Here is a 19,795-nt window from a genome sequence, read left to right as displayed (position 1 = left end):
GGGGTGAGCGTATCGTTGATTGGCCAGTTTCAACAGAGGGCGCCTACCAGGTCCGGGTCGATGTTGCTAAAAGCTGCAGCAAATGAAGGAACATCAGTCGCTAGTACCTCCTCGATCTGACTACAGGCAGCTGTTTTCACTTCACAACAACACATTTCTACTTCGTTTTCACTTTGACTTTTAAACACTTTCGTGCATCCACAGTTACAGAACGTTAGGCGGATTTGCACGCAACATACAGTGAACAAAACATCAACAAACGCAGAGATTAGAAACAGACAATAGAGAGTCGACAGTTATATTCGAAGGTCTTTGGTGGATAAAATTAATCTGGCAAACCGGTTGTACGAGAACTGATTCTGCAGAGGCGACTCTACAGATTGTCCGAGTGAAACCACGTTGTCGTGGGCGGTAAAGGGAGAGAAAAGGAGCCAAAAAGGGTAAGGAATACCTTACATATAAATATACATAACTAAAGCAGAGTTGAAGTGGCGGCGAGAAGGGAACACCGGTGTGCTGGAAAACGGTGAGGCAGCACCGTGACTATGTAAACTACTAGCATATACTTGTGGCAGCGCGTGCGCAGAGTCGGACAACGTTTGTACCGACAATATTTATAAAGGTACATCGTAACGTGATAGATAGATCGTCGACGATCAAACAATCAAGTAAATCGAGGGTAAAAGAAGATTTAACCAAAGAAGAGGACAAAATCGGAGAACTGGGCTTTTCTTCGAGCATAGGCAAAGAAGCACGCAAACTGGCTCCAGAGGTGAGGATCAAGCAAATTGGAATGAGGGAGGACTTGTTGTCCATAATACGGCACACAAGCAGCGATCATTTTTCGGAAGAACTCTAGCCGAAGATTGGCCAACAAAACGGGTAAAAAGGAGACTAGCAATAGACCACTGTTTCCGAGTATTTTATACGAATAGAGGGCTCTTGTTTGCTGGATATTTCAAGCAAAAGCGTTACCAGGATCGCTTTCATTCTCTTCCTGTAATTATCGATTTCTCAACTGGTCTACCTGAAGGGAAATCAAAGACCCCAATTTAAATAGTTTATCGTCGGGTTATGCCCTGGGTTGCCGCCTGTCTCGACCTGTTGGCGGCACCGATTCTGGGTTACTGTCTGGCCGTGAGGAAACTTGCACTGCAAGCCGGCTTTTTCCAAGAAGAAACCAACAAACCGATCATAACACAAACGGTGAACGCAACCAATACGTCGACTATACAAAAGGAGACTTCATCGTGCGCTGATACGATGGCACCAAGCGTCGAGGAACAGCGCCAAGGTAAAACGATTAAATGGAACACTAGTAATATGAGTTTCATCTAATTGATATTATTTACTCGTACAATCACACCATGTTCGATATATTCGATAGGTAACGATGTTATTGAATAACAATTCAATCGGTAATCAGGTTGCGAAACATTCGATGGGGAACGTTATTTATTTCTTATCTATCGAAAACGAAAGCATCGGATTACTGTGCGTTATGCAATGCAACAGTCATCGTAAAAAGTTGCACGGAAATGCAATATGCAAACGAAATTAAAAAATACCACCTGCGGGAATACCGGATGAAATAATGGCTTTTTTCATCGTTTGTTTTTCTCATTCAAACGTATTACGCTTTTTCGCTCGTTCTCTTTGAATTTCTCGATTCGTGTCAGACAGATCTTTAGCTATTGCACCGAAATTCCCACGAAACCAGGCCACGGTTTCACGAATCTGTGATCGCCACTCGTAATCGGAGTGGTGACTATAAATAAAACGCGATTTAAATAGATATCCGTGTCGTGTGTTCGAAACGCGTGCGACGAACGAAAATTCAACGCGTAACAAATAACTTAAAATTGATAAACTTGTTGTTTTCATTGAACTCGCATGGAAAATGAAAACAATAAACAAAGAAAGATTCACAGCATAAAAACTGAGAATCTGTACATAGATTTGCACTTGTCACACTATCTGAGAGATAAATTTATCGCGAGAGGTAAGTTTACGGCTTCTAATAACGGAGGTCTGTCGTCTAAAAAGTTAGTATGCATTGATAAAAAATATTTTGTCCTTTTCCATTTATCATCAGTCCAGTCGGACCAATTAACGTGCGCCTTTCAAAGAGGCGTTTCTGTCGCCTAAGGTTGTCCCCGGTTTTCTTTTAACGACGATAAATTGCGTGTCAATGAAAAACGCGACGGGTACAGTCACATAGTTCGCAAAAGCAGAAAAGATCACGAAGGTCAGCAGGAGTCAGAGATGTAAACGAGAAAATTATGGTAATGACATGGATTATCATGATCTCTGCGATTATCGTAATCTCGTCGCAGGGGAAAATCGTTTCTCAACCTCCTGCGTTGCTACTTTTTTTTATAACTATACATAATTAGCTACCCGCGATTAAAAGATTCAATTATGGGAACTTCGCATTGGGTTCTTTTTGTATTCCTTTCATTTACAATTAAAGTCTCTGTATTCACAAGTGTGTCTGAATATTAGAAGATAAGGGGTTAATCAACACTGGAGAAGGAATTGCGTGGTCCACGTTTCTTCTAAACGTGGCCTCGAACACAAAAGCTGTTATTCGCGAATGAATGGAGATTATTCAGTACCAGTCACCGAAGGACGTCGAAATATCGTATGACAAATTCATCTTATTGCTATTTGTGGTAACATAAATTAAGCACAACAAAATTCTCGATGAGATAAATTAAACCTTCCAGGTATCCTCGATCTTTGAATATTGACACGTGTCTGATATTTTTAAATCGGCAATCGGCATCGTACCACATAGAAACTTCACTGATATATTCTAAAACGAACTATTAATATCGTTATTTAATTGAACTTAAACATAGAATCATTTGAGACAACGATGTTTTTTTGACAACGTGGATATTGCTGGTAAGAATTCGTCACCCGTTCCAATGTTTACCTCGCGATAAACCGTGAAAGAATTTAATGAGACAGAGGAAGAGGGAGAGGAAAAAACGAGAGAAGCGAAAGGTAAAATTTCTTCAAGGATATCCCATGAGGGATATTATCTTAGCTCGTGAAACGGCAATGTGCACATTGCACACCGTACAAGTTACGTACGCCAATAAGACAGAAAACTCCACGATGGAGGGTGTGTCTCTTGTGTTTCTTTCAACTGCTACTTTCGTGATCAGCCGTGCATGTAGTCGTTACACGTGCATTACCATCAACACACACCAATTATTTGTATTGTCCTTGTAGATACGCACAGCTTATAAATATAGAGTGACAAAATAGTAGCTGTTGTCAGCTGTGAGAGAGTTGTATCTTATATCGTAATACGTTCTACACTCAGTTGACGCAAATGCTCCTTATCTCAGAGCACGGTGGTTTCTTATCAAAAGTTTCGTTTCTTTTTTCTATATCTCAGTAACTAAACGATCGTACCAGGTCCCACGAGTATCTCATCTTATCAAACTCAAGTGCTTTCGAATTTTATAAAGCTTCAATAATTTAAGCTCCTCTCTATCGTATAATTCTGACAAGAGTTTTCGAGTACGATGAGTTCCAGAAATTACCTTGTTTTATCTAGTTCAAGTAGCTGTCAATTCAATTTTTCTTTTTCCTTTTACCGAAATACTGGAGGGAAATTTGGTGAAATGCGATGTAGTGGTAGCCGACGTTGCAACGCTGTTCCAATGCAACGAAAGTGGTTTTCTCCACAAGACCGATTATCGATTTTCTGCCACTGACCTTGTTCTTATCCTGCGCATGAAAGCGTATGGAAATGGCCGTGATCCATCTTCGCGAAGACGTAACGACGAGACGAGAAACTTAATTTCATAATTAATTACTGTATTCCGTCGACACAAATTTCATTGCCATTTGTTCGTAGATAAATAAATATTATCGACACGATATTCCATGGAATAATTTAGTATTCACGCATACCTTGGTAGCCGTAGCGTGGCGAGAGCACGTGCGTTGTTACAATCCAACGCTTGAATAATGAATCGAATGACGACACGTTTCAGGTCAACGTACCAACTGTTAAAGCTGGTTTCATGGGGATTCTCGATAGGTGATAGTACATCGTTCGCTATACGCGAATGATCGGTATTGATCCGTGTATCGCGTGTAACAGCTTGGTAAAGACGACACTCGAAGCTACACTTCGAATTATAAAACAATATACATACATCGGTATATCATCCGATTGTTTGAGTTGAAAAACTTCCGTTTTCAATACGTTTTATTTTTCAAAGCGAAACGTGTGAATCACTTGTATAATCTATAAACGTGCATCGAAGTTCTTTTATCCACGGATCAAGGGGCCTAATTCGTAATTATTTTGTTGACACGCGTTAAGTCGAGAAAAACAGACACGCAAATAAAAATGAAGACAGATATCGCGACTTACGAAATCGTTTCGTGGCGTACGTGCTTCTGCTTATGGTAAAAAATCCACTTGGAGATTCGTTAAATTAGTCCAAATGTAATGACCTTTATCGCTTTTCGAACTTCGATTATTACGTACGAGAACATGTCGATTTGAAACAACACGCGATAACGCATATTTCTATCGCCATGGCGAATTTCGTGAACCCAGATAATTCGATAATTCTTACTCCATTTGAATTTTTTATATTGTAAACAACGAGTTAATTATAACGTTACAGACAGGTCGTCGTACGTATTTTCGTACTTGAACTTTAATCCTGCTTTGAACTTTCATTCTATACACCGCAATATCTTGCGTACGATTACATATTGATTACGAACGATTACACGATATATTATATAAATTATCACATGACATATAGAGTTTTGGAAAATATAGCAATCAAATACGTAGATCGCGGTTATTTATACGATTCTGAGAAATATAGAAAAATCCAAATAATTACACAATTATATAAAATATACATAAAAATATTAAGCTGTTTGAAAAGTTTGCAACATTTCTGAGAATTGATATGCTCTGTAATCGACTGCGATAAAATTGGAAGGGGTTAATTTATATTTTTATAGGGGTTTCATAAATTTAATTTATATGAAACAATATTGTATTTTACATTCGATAGAATGTCAATTCGATGAAAATGCATTTTCTTTGAGCTTCACTACGAACTTTTCAACTAATATAAATATAGATAAATATATGAATTATAAAATTGCTATATTCAGTGAGTGAAACAAATATTTCGCATGAATGTCCGTATTCCAAAAATGAGAATAGAATGAGTCAGAATATCGACCAAACAAAAAACGAAGTTTGTTGTTGAGATTAATACCGCGAAAGAAACGACAGTCGCAAAAGTGCAGCCAAAAGCTCTCGTGCATGAGGAGAGAATTCTAAATATAAAGTTCACCAACGCTCGGTTTTTAACGTGGAACCCAATAGGAAGGCATCAGTACTCAGTTGAAATTCGCACTCTGAAGCTCGCGAGTTTGTCTAGCCGGTTGTGCCATTGAAACGCATTCGTTATTATTGATTCGTCATTAGTTGATGGTCGAACAGTGTTGTTAACGGTACATTGTAAAGAACATGTGTGTGATCGGTAAGGATTATTCTTCCATCGATCAATAGTGAAAAAGATTTTAATCTAAATGTACGGGTAAAAACCAGAACGCAATATAATGCTCGCGTTTATCGAATCTTTTATTTTCACTTTTACGTTCATTGTTTCGTAGAAATCTAAATATTTCGTTCGACGAAAACAAAACAAAAATTTAAAACATCTTGTTTATAGCGCGCGAGGAAGAGTTCTTTTGTGAATCGAAGATGCGTCGGAGGGAAACGATAATTTTCTCACTAATTTCATTCTTACTACTATACAATCACATTGTTCGATTTTCTATCGAATTACGTCACATACGTTCACATTGTTAACGATCATTCGACTGTTGGCTGGCTTAAAAAACTAGCTTGGCACCGAGTCAAATCTATCATAGTCGTTTGGGTGCATCTTTTAAAATTGATCGTTATTATTATATTATTATACAGATAAAAATAACCGGATGCTACAATGAAATGCCTTAGAAAATATCTAACTTCTATTGTAATCGCGTATTGGCTTTGTTAAATTTGTTCATCATCTGTACATTTATACTTGCGTCTTTGTTGCACAATCCTTTGTCTCCTTGAGGTTTATCAATGGCCATGCGTCTACACATCAGGCAAATGAAAATGCAATTAATTACACGAGTATATTCTCTTGCTTTCAGAACCCAAGGATAAAATCACAGTAAGGACGTCGGGGATAATGAAGTCTCCCCGAAAATTTTCAGGGGTTGTAATCGCGATGTGCGGTTTACCAGGTCGTGGAAAAAGCCAAGTGGCACAATGCCTTTCGCGCAGACTCAACTGGAACGGTGAATCCACTAAAGGTTGGGAATTCTGCTTTGTTTACTGCCGATTGCTACGCTTGAAGACGAAACCTGTTCATTAAATCATATTAGTCATCTTAAATAAGCGGTTTCGTAATATTATTTCCACTCGACCATCAATTATCTGTGTTCCTTTTCTTTTTTTTTTCATTTTTAACTTCCTATTTCGCGGTTATATTATGTGTACAAGTTACGTGTCTGATCATTAATTCGTTAGTTTTTCATTTTTCCCATTTTTGTTTTTAACACGGTCATTAAGAGGATTTATTATATACGCTCAACAGACTTGTTACGTAAATCAACATTTACGGCGCTTCAAACAAATTTTAATTTCTATTTTGTAATGTATTGTGCACTTTCTAGTTTAAAAGTAGTCTATAAAATACTAGAGATAGATATATTCTCTACATACGCATATACATATACAAGATGGAGACTATATAACATGGTCGAAAAAAACATCATCTCATATTGTTTCTTTGTGAAATGCTAAATAATTGTTCTATGTTATTACGTCCCGGAACCTACCTATATTTCATGTATAAATAAAACTATATGTTTTATACTACATTAATTTCGTCACACCATCGTAGTAACGATGGTAATAATAAAACATTTATAACTATTGATAAATAGTTATAATTAATTGTTAATTAAAAGTAATTATTCAAATTATGTATTGCTGCTAATCTTGGGACGCCGGTCACCGGTGACCTCGACGACGCCACGTCCAAGTTGAGTGCCGGTCACCGGTGACCTCGACGACGCCACGTCCAAGTTGAGTGCCGGTCACCGGTGACCCCCATGGCATTTAACGCGTTAAATAATGACTGAATGTTTCGCGAATTGAATCGATGAAAAACGAGAATCACAGGAAAAGTAATGTAATTTCAATTTTCTCGAATGCTTCAAAATGACAAATGAGACATTGACAAAGAAGGGTAGTTTAGCTCACTACATTTTACGCCGTACTATTATATTGTTTCCATTTGACGATACGAACCTAAATCAAAAAATATCCAATTATTTAACCTCTCTTAGATCCTTCCAACAACTAATGAATTACATTTAATTATTACTTTAGTGATGAGGGTTAGCGACTACCGCAGGAAAAGACTGGAACCATATGGAGAGGCCGTATCGCACGAGCTGTTTCTTCCAGATCATACGACGAACGCAGCGTTGAGAGCTCTGGCCCAACGAGACGCGATGCACGAGTGCGCTACGTGGCTCGCAGGCGGGAATTCCGTAGCTGTAAGCATCAATTAGACGCATGACAAACGTTTAGTAAAGATGTGAAATTGAATAGAATCTGGAGATAAATTCAATATCGAAACGAGAACGCGTGCCGTTGCATTCGATCGAAAATAATCGCGAAAGTTCAAGAGATTTCAGTATCGAATCGAGAACAACAACACACGCGATTGTATTTGATTGAAAATAATTGAAAATAGTTGAGAAAGATCCGGTATCAACACGAGAACGAGAATACGCTCGGTTATACTTGATTGAAAATAATCGAGAAAAGTTGAGAAAGATTCAATGTCGAAACGAATGGAAGCACGTGGGATTGCATTTGATCGAAAATAATAGAACAGAATTAAGAAAGAATTTTAATCGTTGCGCATTTAAAGAATCCGAAGAAGAAACACGTGTTTTTTTTATTATTATATAACCGAGGCTGCAAGAATAGATTAGAATATTAGACCGGTCAAGGGTCGTATTTATACATAGATCGCGCTAACGGTGGACGACGCGATTAACCCGAGGCTAGTCAAGCCGGTCTACCTTTCTCCGACCGAACCGAATCTCGTCGTACGAGTTTTACCTGGCTTAATATTTTTAACAACATGTACCAACGTTTCATGATAGAAACCGCGATAGTTCATGGTGTTGAAAGTAGCTTAAGATCGGCTCGTTATTTTCTCGATATTATACGCTTTAGAAATAGTCGAGAATTGAACAAATATGACACGCTTTCTATATGAAGACTACAACGGTAAAACGTGTTCGTGGAAACTACGTGGAAACGCATCTCAGATATTATAGGAAACTAATTATTTAATTCTGGAATTAACGGTGCATCTTTCTTTCCAAATTATAACATATTGAAATATTCCTATTTATTCTAATTTATCGTATTCTTCCTGTGTGGTCTTGATATATAAGTTAACAATAAGAGAAACGAACATGTAAATTCATATATAGGTTACTCGCCATAATTATTAGGACATCTACACGTTATAAGCATCGATTGGAACACTTTGACACTTTTCTTTATCTGCTATATCTTACATTATAAGGTACATATGACGCGAATGAAATAACAGATTTATAACGAAATAACTAGAAACGAAAAGCACTCCATTCATATTAAATATCAATATGTGCCCTAATATTTATGGCCGGTGTTCTTAATTGAATAAAGCGATAATTAATTTTGACGAAGGACTTGCAGCAGCATGAAGACGCTTTCAGTATTTAAGTTGCATTTATTGGAAGAGAAAAACATAGGTATAGGTTTTATATTCAAATGTGTTTAAATAATACAAATATTAGTTTAGATCATGAATTTATAGCGCGTGTCAAAATATGATATAGTTTTGGTTAATTTTAACTTGCATTCTGCTGGTTTACACAAATTATTGGAAAGCTACCTCCTTGTTGCAGCAATCTCTCCAAATATACAATACAAAGAAAGATAACTGAAAATCGATATAGTCTAATGTCTATTTAAATAAAACGCGTAGGAAGAAATATACTGAAATTTGAGTTTGCGAGTCGTTACAGTTAGTTGCAAAGAGTTTTCCTGTTTGAAGATTCTGGACGCCACGCTGGTGATGCGAGCGCAGCGCGCCGAGGTCTTTGACTATTTCTCCGGGCAGCTCGGTTATCGCGTCCTCTTCATCGAGTGCGTTTGCGACGATCCGATTGTACTGGAGCGAAATTACAAGGAGATATTGCGGTACAGCGCTGACTATGTTGGCATGGATTCAATAACAGCCGAAGAAGATCTACGATTGAAGATAGCTCATTACATTCGATCTTACGAGCCAATGGATGAGAAGACGTATCCACGAATCCGTATCAACACCGGCAGCATGGACATCGAGTCCTGCAATGTGTCAGGCCACGTGGAGACAAATGTCCTTGGATATCTTGGAAGCGTCACTGTTGAGCCGCATACTCTTTATTTCTCTCGGGTTGGTAATCCATCAAATTTCACATTTGTCATCGTTTAATCCTCATCTCAGATGTTCTAATCCTAGAAGCCCGGTCTTAGCGTCTTTAGTCTTAATTAAAAGAATTTTTCGACAAGTGATAATGATAACGATAATGAAGAAACGTGTTTGTTCTTAGATTACGAGCTGAGCCAAGGACAATTGAGCCAGGTCGTGGCGCTTGCAATTATTGAAAAGATTAACGTACATAACTGAGCACGTCATTTAGCATGACGAGCCCTCAATTGTTTACATACAACGTGTTTTAAAAACATACGTATATGTATACGTAAAAACATACATATTGTATTTTTAAAATCTTGTTATCTTATCAGGGCTTGGTTCCAAAAGTAATTTCTTTTCATCTGATTGTAATCTTATCATTACTACGCCTCTCTTCTTGAACGTAACCAGAATATTCTACGATTTGGTAGAACTAAAGCTTTCTCTCTCTCTTGATTACAGCACGGCGAAAGCGAGTACAACGTATTGGGTAAGGTTGGTGGTGACGCAGTTTTAAGCGCACGTGGCGAGAGATATGCACAAGCGTTGGCCACCAAGTTCAACGCTATGCGTATTCCCGACCTGCGCGTGCTAACTAGTCGCCTTCGAAGGACTATCGCGACTGCTCGTGGCGTGGAAGCGCCCCAAGAACACGTGGCAGCACTCAACGAACTCCACGCCGGTATCTGTGAGGGTCTGTCTTATGAAGAGATGCAGGAACATTATCCGCAGGTAATTTCAAATCAAATGCTTTCCTCCTTGAAATTTCGTCACTGCTTGCATTGAATTCCGTTTCAAGTGTTGTTGACCAAAGGATTACTCAGACACGGCCAGTAGATTAGCGAAATAGCGAGTGAAGATAATTTATACTTTGAAGAATTACTACGGATGATTAATCGAAAAACGTGTAAATTCGGCCTCACTCGCTACTTGCCTAAACTTCTGGCCGTATTTAAACGAGCCTTCACTCGGTTGGATTTATCAGTCCCTAGCTCTAAGAGCTTTAATTTATTTGTGTAGTAAATGATAGATAGCTGTAACAGTTATCATTGTAAGTTTTAGGATATAAAATATAAGCTTTTTGAACTAATCTAATCATATCAGTATTATGTTAGAAACATTGTACTATAATTGACACATTAAGATTGATATTTGATAAAAATTTCCCCAGTGGTCGATTAGTTATTGCAGTTATAATTTGTATTTCGATAAGTTTGTGATCCTAGATATGAAATATTTATTATCTATTAGGTTTGTCAATTTACTGCTCTAAGTGAACAACTTTCAATCGTAACTTGGAAAGTGAATAATAATATAAACTTTGCGGATGACCCAGGCATTGAATACTTGGCCACTGGGGAAAAGTATCGAGTGACTTAACGTCTGCGTTAACAGTCTGTAACTGATTAAAACTCAGTTGTATGCAAATTTATCCACTTACGTTCACGAAATATTTGCTTGACTAATGAGTGTTGACTTTGGAGTTTAAAGAAATATCCCAGTCAAGTAAATAGCACATTCACGATGATCAAAATGTTTCACGTTGCCAGATCGAATTCAATCAGTCTGATTAATCTGGACGAAGTTTTAGAATACGCATAAATGAATATTATAATTACAATACAAAGTTGACGTGTACTTATTAACCGTGTATTATAACGAAACTTAAATCATACCATGATTTGAATATTATATCGCAGGTCTACTTTATTAAAGTTTATGTTTAAAACTAGCCATTGTCCCTGACTTTGCATAAGCTAGGTTTTAATGCTTTAGGGACCTCGATGTACGAACTATTCCATGACTTACAAGCAAAACTATATACTTTAGTATATAGCACATAGATAGCGTATATACCTTCTGTATCTCTAAACCAATGCTTCTGCGTAGGAATTTGCATGGCGCGATCAAGATAAGCTGCGCTATCGTTATCCATGGGGAGAAAGCTACATCGACGCCATGCACCGCGTAGAACCGGTTATTGCTGAATTACAGAGATCCAACAACATCCTGGTCGTGTCTCATCAAGCTATTCTGCGCTGCATCATCGGCTTCTTCACAGATAAAAAACCGGAAGAGGTGCCTTACGCTGAGGTGCCACTGCATACCATCATCCGAGTCAGCAGCCAGGGTTACAATTACAAGGTGGACTTCTTCAAGCTACCCATCGAGTGCGTGAACACGACTCGCGTGAAGCCGAATAATTGCAGCGCGGACAGAACCGCGGACGATGCTCTGCTCACAGTCCCAGCACATTTCGACATACCAGATCCTTGGCGAAATCTTGGCAGCGGACCCACTCTCGTGCAACAACACTGAGAAACCGCTCGGGGATCCACGATCATGTCGAAAATTCGATGTCTGTTTGTTTGTAACCCCTGGAGCTTTCAGCAGTGATGTCTTCTTGGAATATTTTTGCTTTTGAATTCAGGCAGGGGATGAAGATTTGAAATATCATGCAAGTGATGGATTGAATATATTTTTAGTATGTATATAAGTATAAGTAGATCGCTTTAAGATATCTTTAAGAATTACAGATTCGATGAGACGGAAGATGATGATATTGGAGTCAATTCAGAATATATTTTTCGATAAATAGATTGGATAGATCGCGTGAAAGAAACAACATGTAGGATCGAATAATTGTTATCGAGGCTAGAAATTTATTTCTGAAATTTTCGTTTTCTCATAAACCCTGAGAAACTTTGGTCGTTTCAACATTGACTTGTTTATCGTCGAGTTCCGTTACCTTCGCGGGATGTACTCCGATTGTCGCGTTTTTCCTCGTTGATTCTGTTCCCATTGGCAATAATTTAGTATCCTGCTGCTGGAGCCCTCTATACGTTATGTTTAAGCAGTTTAATTTTAATAATCACATACAAGTCAAATGTTATATTAGCTGTGTAATATGTCACAGACGACTATCGCAACAAATATCTTAATTGTACATTGTGAAACGCAGAAAGACAGGCAATCTTGCGAAACATGTCTCTCGTATTAAATTCTATTTCAAAATATTGACATAATATATACAACGAACATACGAAAGACAGCCTTTTTAGTATTGTACTATTTATAGGTGATAGAATTTTAGATTTATGTATTTTCGTTTGCTTAGTTCCTAGCACAACGATCGTAAGCCTTGAGATTTGGACGATATTAGGATTTTTATTACTGTAAAGTACAATTGAAGGATACTGTACCGTAGCGTTATATAAAGTTTGACTATAAAACGGACCTGATATCATTGTTAACAAGGAAATAACGAATATTGTATTTTTCGAGTGTGTATGAGTGTTCGAACGATAAATGTATATTTTTACGCACAGAATCAGCGATATACTGTGCTACGCTCTCGTTTAAGAAATGTCAAAGTAGCATTCGAGCAAAGTATTTTTCTCTACGAAGGAAAGCGCGAGAAATAATCAACAGAGGTTCAGATCAACAGAGATTAAGAAAGAAAAGAATCGATATCGAATGGCGCCTTCTTCCGTCGATACACTGTTACGTTTCACTTAGGGTTAGATTCTATCTCGTAGACCGCATAAATGTGCATAATATTTTATTAGGCATCACGTGGAAATCTTCGAGCAATCTATTTATCCAAGACAAGTTCGAGGATTCGCAAAATGTGAATAGAATAAAAAATAAATAAGCCTTACGAAATTAATTTATTCTGAGATGAATTAAGTACGACAGAGAGCAAATTAATTTTTTATACAAGTCAAGCAAGCGATTATTTGTCTTTGATTCGCGCGTAACAAATGGCACAAGTTATCTAGTCCATTCATTGCTGAACATTCTGGCGTTCTTTCTTTTCTCTTTTGCTATGCGGGCGTCGAAATAAAAAATTATAGAGCGTTCTAAATGTTAAGTCGTATTAATACCTTTTAAACTCCTTTGTTTGTTTGTTTTTTAATTGTATATTACGAATAAACGTTTTTTACAAAATATCGTGGTACCTCTACATTCCTCGATCAATCTTCGTATGACTCATCGTAAATTATCATCTATGCGATAATCAATTTTAGCATAATTAAATACCAGTTAATTTATAATGCAAATACATTTACGGGTACATATAGTTAATATATGAAAATAATTCACATCGTGATTTCCCTAACATAACTTCCGCAATTAACATTCGATGACTCGTGTGTATGACTAGAATGATTCAATAGAAACAGGTACAGCTTTGAATAAGTTTGACTAGATAAAAAGTGGTTATGAAGTAAACTGCGAACATGCATTTATGAGAAACTTATGAACGTACGTAATATGCAGAAATATATAAAGTATGTAAAATAGAGTAGTCGTTAGAATATTTAGTAAAGCAAGTTTCTGCTTAGGTTGCATTTCTTTACCGGCATCCATAAAAATATGAATTTGTATAAATATTCGCAGTTTACTATTCAAGACCCTGATGGAAGCTTAGACAAAGTCTTAACCATAGATCTTAAAACATCAGCAAAAATACAAATATTCCAAAAAGTTTCACCATCGTTTCAATGAGAAACGACGAGAATCAATAAAATCCCGTCAGTATCCATTTTAAACGCCCGACCTCATCAATTTGACAGTATAATCTCTTTGTTTACTCGCTAAATGCAGGTCCAAGCTTCTCAGCATTCTGTCTTGAATCTCCTGGTCGTGAGACGACGTACTTTTCCATAAACCAGTTCTACAATGCGCCACTCTCGGCTCGTTTCTCGAATAAATCCCCAATCGAAAGCCAGAGTAATTCGATTGAGACGACTTCGAGTTTACATCCCATTTTGTCTCGCGAAGAACATTCTTCATGAACCCCACTGTAGCTCTACGACAGGTGTCATAACCCAACAGTTGAATCCTTTTACCGTGAATCGCGTCTAATTGAGGCTTATTTAATTTGCTGTTAGTCACTCTGTTCATGATTGTTTCAACAGAGTCGGGTGTCCCGGGAAGATTCTCGAACACTTTGCGAAGAACTTCATTTGTCAGGTCTTCCTCGCTGCTGGACACACCTGGCGAAAAAATTCCAGGTGTTAACTTTGTGTCTGGTTCAATTAACTGTAGAAACGTAAGAAGGCAGAACGAGGCACGAAAACTGTTACATATCGATTCCGGTTTGTAAACCAATCTTAAAGAAATATTATTTTCCATGATAGTAACGAAAAATCAAAATCAGTAAATATATCGATTTCTATGTCCATTATATTTTGATTCTATACCTTGTATGATTCTGCCTTCTTTACATTCCAAAAATAATATTTAAAAAATTGTTTGCTAATATCATAACTACATCACAAGATATTTGTTTGTTGTATTATTTTCTTTTACTTGTACTTAATATTAAAATTCTTCTGGATATCACTTTTATAACATGGAGCGAAAAATGTATCTGATCGGAAACTTTTCCTAAGAATAAAATTTTTTTATGATGTTTTTCAAAACACGAGAGAAAAATGGATTGAATCATTATAAATTCAATGCTTTACGTTATAAATTAGCTTGCAGGGAAACTAAATAGAATATCAAGACAGTTTTCAAAGAACAGATACGAGATACTTGGGTTCCGGAGAGGTTTCAAATTTCTGAGGAGCATAGGAAATTAATGATCATGGCAAAGAGGCCTCATAAAGAGACCAGAGAAGATGCTGGAAAAGTCGAATAATAAATTTATAAATTAATGTTACCGAGATCGCTGGTATAGTCCGTTGTATACGTTCCATCTTTGATCTCTCGTTGCAGTTCCAAGATTCTGGCCAGCGCCAACTGCAGATACTCTTTGGCATTCGGCTCCTGTATAAACACCACATGAGTATACACGCTCTTAAATACTTAGTTTATATCTTACAATTTCCAGAATCGATAATTCACTCATAATCGACATTCACGCTGCACTCATGGAATTTACCTTCATCGGTTTGGCCTTCTTGCTATCGTTGTTTCTATCTGCCAAACACGGAGCCTGTATCGTACCAATAGAACACAATTAAAAACTGAACGTGTAAACAAAAAGCCTTTTTCTCCAACCACTTACCGACGAATATCTTTTCATTCTTACTGAGACACAACGAAACCACGAAACAACTTCACCATCGATCCACTAACGACCTTTCACGAACGACTTCACGCGATAACACTTTCTTTGTGGCACAGAATTAACGGTAGTCAAAAATAAATTCCTGCTCTCGGTCTTAAGCTTCTGCTGCTTTTCTCTTCCTCCCTAGATCAGAGATGTTTCCCCTTCGAGCTAATGGTCCTTTTGTCCATCCAGATTCTTCTCCTTCCCCCAAAAGACGATTCTTTCCTCGTTTCAGAGTACGGTAGTTAGAAATGTAGGAAGACCGTTGACTGGCGTCGATGGGTATCGACTAACCACGTCCAAATCGTAGCAGTCCCTTGTTGCAGTAGAGACTGCTGCGAGGGTGACGGTTTGCCATGGCTTCACCCTCTCTCCGCTCCCCTTTCAAAACCCCTAGAAACGTGCCCCTTGCACTGGGCCACCCCTGCAGATGCGAACCATTGTATCGGGAACCCCTGTTTGTTCGACGCGTGCCCTGTGCCCGATAAAAACGGTTGGCACGCGCCCCTTACTCGAAACTCACAGCGAATACGTTACAGACATCCCGGAACAGTGGCCATAGAATTGGTGTTTGTTACCCGTTTCACCGAAGATTGCGGGGATAAGACTCTGATAAATCTTGCCCCACTGGTTACTATCGATTCTTACGCAAAATGGAAACAAAACTGTACAATGGAATAAAGAATGGTTTATTCGTGGAAGTAAGGTTGAAAAGACGTGGAAATACTGTGTTAACTGGGCAGGGTTTTGGTTTGTTAATGTCATGGTAATTGGTCGTTGGCATCTGCACCAGATTTTTAAGTTTTTCGTATTACGTATACATCTGTTCATAAGTATTAGGATACTTGATATAACCTAACCTCAATTCTAAGCTGAGTTATTTAGAAAATTCTTCAGTTTTATGAAACACATATTTATTGCACACTTTTTGCTACTAGTGCATGCCTGGTATTCGTATCCTACTTGCAGCCAACGCGGAAAGGAGATATTTGAAATTTCTTAGAAAAATACCTTTCTCGATAATTTTTTACGTAAAGTTCCAACACGTGGCTTACCGTGCTTTTTTCAGGATTACGCATCATTATCGATCACAGCATCGTTTCATTTCCATTTTGCACGTTGCACAGAAATTTTTCTCGAGTTCTTCTCATGTTTGCCTTTAACCAGCCTTCGCCTGTTCAAAACACGAGCTCTCGAAACGACTGGCACGTTCATTTTCTTCGTAAGGTCAGGGCTACACGAGCGTTGCAACGACGTCCGTTGCAGAAATATATTGTCGTATATTGAAGCGTACAGGCTGAGAATGTGAGTCGCTCCAACATACAACAATGTACTTCTACAACGGACGTCGTTGCAACGTTAGTGTGATCCCGGCCCGAAACGACGTCGTAGTGGAGAACAGTACACCGCACAGTCTGTTAAAGTGGCTGTCTCTGACCGGGAAAAATCATAACTTTAACAATACAAGTCAGACGCTACTTTTTGCCTGTAATAAATTTTTCAAATTCACGGACACTGTCAACACTCTACATGTTAACATGATTTAATTATACCCAGTTACTAGTAGGTTGTTCAGAAAGTTTTGTAGTTCTGTTATTATGAACTTCTATCGAATAATGAACAAATACTGTTCCAAGTTGGCTACTAAAGAGAATCGAAGAGAAACATAGAAAACTCGTTAATAAAACAATTTCCTTTTCCCAGCGAGACGAGCTCTATATCTTTCACTTACTGGATATAGTATATACAATAGTCTGGTCATTTATTCATTGTGATCTTTACGAAACCTATAAGAAAGAGACACACAAAAAATTAAATACCCAAGAATCTTGTAAGAACTATTTACGCTGACCTTACCAAAAAAGACGAATAGTTTTTGAGGACAATATTCATGAAGTTACAGAGGACAAAAAGTCATGGAAAGAGACGGTGCATATATTATTAAAAAATGCTAATTTTACGAGAATACATTCCTTTTAAATCTTTCCTAACCTTCGTTATGAATTTTCAGAACAACCTAATATAAGTATCGTATCTGCAAACTATTTACGGACCGTGTTCCGTAATAAACTAAATCTACTTAAAAAAATAAATATAGTAACTCGAATAGCTAAGCATTAGGCGATATTTGGCACAGTCCGCGCAGTGTCCGGTCACTTTTTCGAACGATCCAGAAAGCCAACTTAACACACAGCACGCTACGTCTAGTGGGAATAACAAACCCGAGTCCTGTCCGTAGATATGAATTTTTATTCTCGCCACACAGAAAGATTAGGGTCGTATGGTACAAGTCAGTTGGTTATGTCCAGGTATTTACATATTCCAACCTTGTATCGATTCACTTGGAAACGCTTCCGTCGTTGCGTGGCCTAATTACAGTTATAATAGGGGTATCGAGAAGACGTCCAGACGTTATCTGAACGACGAGAACGTCTATAACGTACGGAAACGCGACGGCCAATAGACGTGCGATGCTAAATCCTGTTAACAGGGGTGCACGTCAAACAGGAATTCTCGATTAACAAGCGAAGGGGGCAAGGTCGTCAGACAGAACACAATTAATGCACACAGTCCCTTCTAACGCCCTCTCTAATTAAATTTCACCACGCGATTCAATAACGTCGGGATCCTCTCTTCTCTTACGTGCGTTGTTCAGTTTGCCGCGATACAATCCGTCGAATGGTTTCATTCAAGGATCGACGCGATGCAACGCGGTAAGTATCGTAATAAGGAAAGGATCGGAGAAATGGCGGGAACCAGAATTTGGAAAGGATGGGGAGAGGCTGGGAAGAGGGAAGAGTTGCAACTGGCTAAGGCTATCGACAGGCCGCAATGAATTAATTCGTTTCCATCGGCTCGAGAAAGGGATAATTGAGATTCGATAAAGGAGGACTATTTTTTTAATCTGGAAATTGACTTAGCGATCAATCGATATTGCCAAAGGTAAGCTCAAAAATAGTTCAGGTTTGTTATCGACAATTAGTCAAACGATCGAAAGATAATTGTTCAAAGCGATTGGAATATTAGTTACCGCTTGTCTCGAGAATGTCCTATTATTCATGTTATGTGCTCGCGTACCTATACCGATGTACAGAGGCATGAACGAGGCAATTGGTCGAAAGTGTTCTTTGTATCAATGGCTTTGTTTCGAGAGCCGGTCCCTCCTGATACCGAAATGCGGTAATCAATTATATTACACTATTATTTTACGTCGAAGTCAATTAATGACGTTGAAAATCCTTAAGCTAAAAGCTGAAGCTGCACTTCGTCGATCAAATAAAAAATTATCGCGATTGCACGTGCAGATTTACGTATATTTATAATTACAACGAAGAATTCGACTCATGTACTCATTGTCTCTCGTAATTCAATCATAATCGATCATTAATCATAATTGAAACATTCAACGTAGATCTACCTTACTTGCGAATGGTCCTCTATTTTTAACAACGTTTAACGTTAGTCTTCATCGTGCTGACATCTCGAGATCGTTTTGAAAAATGCATTACGATCTAGAGTTTCAAGTCGGTCTCGTGGTTCCGTCACTTGTTAACTCGTAAAGAGCGGTCGAGTTCAGTTCCTGAGTGTTTCTACGGAATATCGAGCCGAAGCTGGTTTCGTTGAAGTTGTCTCGTCCAACCATTCGTTTCCTTTGTGAAAATTTCGCTCTTCGATTGCCATTCCTGTCTGAACTGTTCGTTTCTGTTCGACAGACGCTTAACCTCCTTCTCCTCAGGCAACAACAAAGATATCTGTTGAATCTATAAGCAAAACCTTGTTCATCGGTCAGTACGAAACTTTATATTCAGATATGAAAAGCTTTCTGTTTGTTTTTGAATTGTTTGTTTCCTTTTTTGGGTTTTCGGTTTACAAACGTGTTTGTTTACAGGTGTGTACTCGTTTATACTGCTTGGTTGTTTGTTTAGTCAGTTATGATGTAGAGATAGTGAAATGAGTATGGATATGTTATCATCTCATGCAACATGTAGTATAGAATGTAATATAATAATTAGAATGCTGATATTTATGCATTTCAAAATATTTAAACAACATGGAAAAAGGTAGAAGGGGAGTGGAACAAAATTCTGTTTAGGTTCCATTTTTCTAATCGTGTTCGTAAGAACATAAATTT

The 19,795-nt window shown here is 38.0% G+C and overlaps 3 protein-coding genes across 5 annotated transcripts in view; 1 reads left to right on the top strand and 2 right to left on the bottom strand.

Moving 5' to 3' along the window:
- Nucleotides 1-95: 95 nt before the first annotated feature.
- Nucleotides 96-13,547, top strand: LOC126872515 (6-phosphofructo-2-kinase/fructose-2,6-bisphosphatase-like). Of its 2 annotated transcripts, none has more exons than XM_050632580.1 (6): nucleotides 96-1,294; nucleotides 6,211-6,372; nucleotides 7,457-7,626; nucleotides 9,192-9,575; nucleotides 10,059-10,328; nucleotides 11,487-13,547. In XM_050632580.1, the coding sequence occupies exons 1-6, from the start codon at nucleotides 1,075-1,077 to the stop codon at nucleotides 11,913-11,915; spliced, it is 1,635 nt and encodes a 544-aa protein (XP_050488537.1). In that variant the 5' UTR covers nucleotides 96-1,074; the 3' UTR covers nucleotides 11,916-13,547. The 2 variants fall into 2 exon arrangements, with proteins under 2 accessions (XP_050488537.1, XP_050488538.1); XM_050632581.1 differs by lacking the exon at nucleotides 96-1,294 and adding an exon at nucleotides 5,380-5,543.
- Nucleotides 12,478-18,606, bottom strand: LOC126872519 (uncharacterized). 2 transcript variants are annotated; one of them, XM_050632587.1, is made up of 5 exons: nucleotides 16,719-18,606; nucleotides 15,619-16,328; nucleotides 15,493-15,546; nucleotides 15,272-15,377; nucleotides 12,478-14,599 (listed from the first exon to the last, which is right to left on the bottom strand). In XM_050632587.1, the coding sequence occupies exons 2-5, from the start codon at nucleotides 15,634-15,636 to the stop codon at nucleotides 14,148-14,150; spliced, it is 630 nt and encodes a 209-aa protein (XP_050488544.1). In that variant the 5' UTR covers nucleotides 15,637-16,328; nucleotides 16,719-18,606; the 3' UTR covers nucleotides 12,478-14,147. The 2 variants fall into 2 exon arrangements, with proteins under 2 accessions (XP_050488544.1, XP_050488543.1); XM_050632586.1 differs by having other exon boundaries at nucleotides 15,619-18,606.
- Nucleotides 18,607-18,903: 297 nt separating this feature from the next.
- The window catches only part of LOC126872517 (neuropeptide CCHamide-2 receptor-like), a 32,322-nt gene continuing 31,430 nt past the window's right edge, over nucleotides 18,904-19,795 (bottom strand). The window contains exon 8 of the mRNA XM_050632584.1: nucleotides 18,904-19,424. Within this exon, the coding sequence (XP_050488541.1) occupies nucleotides 19,184-19,424 (241 nt within the window). The 3' untranslated portion in view covers nucleotides 18,904-19,183. The remainder of the gene's footprint in view (nucleotides 19,425-19,795) is intronic.

This window comes from Bombus huntii, chromosome 13 (assembly GCF_024542735.1).
Source record: "Bombus huntii isolate Logan2020A chromosome 13, iyBomHunt1.1, whole genome shotgun sequence".
NCBI lineage: Eukaryota > Metazoa > Arthropoda > Insecta > Hymenoptera > Apidae > Bombus > Bombus huntii.
This window is presented reverse-complemented; position numbering and strand designations above follow the sequence as displayed.

Coding starts and splice junctions, on each gene's coding strand:
- LOC126872515 (XM_050632580.1), top strand. CDS start 1,075: ATGCCCTGGGTTGCCGCCTGTCTCGACCTGTTGGCGGCACCGATTCTG. Junction 1,295..6,210: donor CGTCGAGGAACAGCGCCAAG/GTAAAACGATTA, acceptor TCTTGCTTTCAG/AACCCAAGGATAAAATCACA. Junction 6,373..7,456: donor GAACGGTGAATCCACTAAAG/GTTGGGAATTCT, acceptor TTATTACTTTAG/TGATGAGGGTTAGCGACTAC.
- LOC126872519 (XM_050632586.1), bottom strand. Junction 15,378..15,492: donor AGAAGGCCAAACCGATGAAG/GTAAATTCCATG, acceptor GTGTTTATACAG/GAGCCGAATGCCAAAGAGTA. Junction 14,600..15,271: donor GGACTATACCAGCGATCTCG/GTAACATTAATT, acceptor TTTTTTCGCCAG/GTGTGTCCAGCAGCGAGGAA.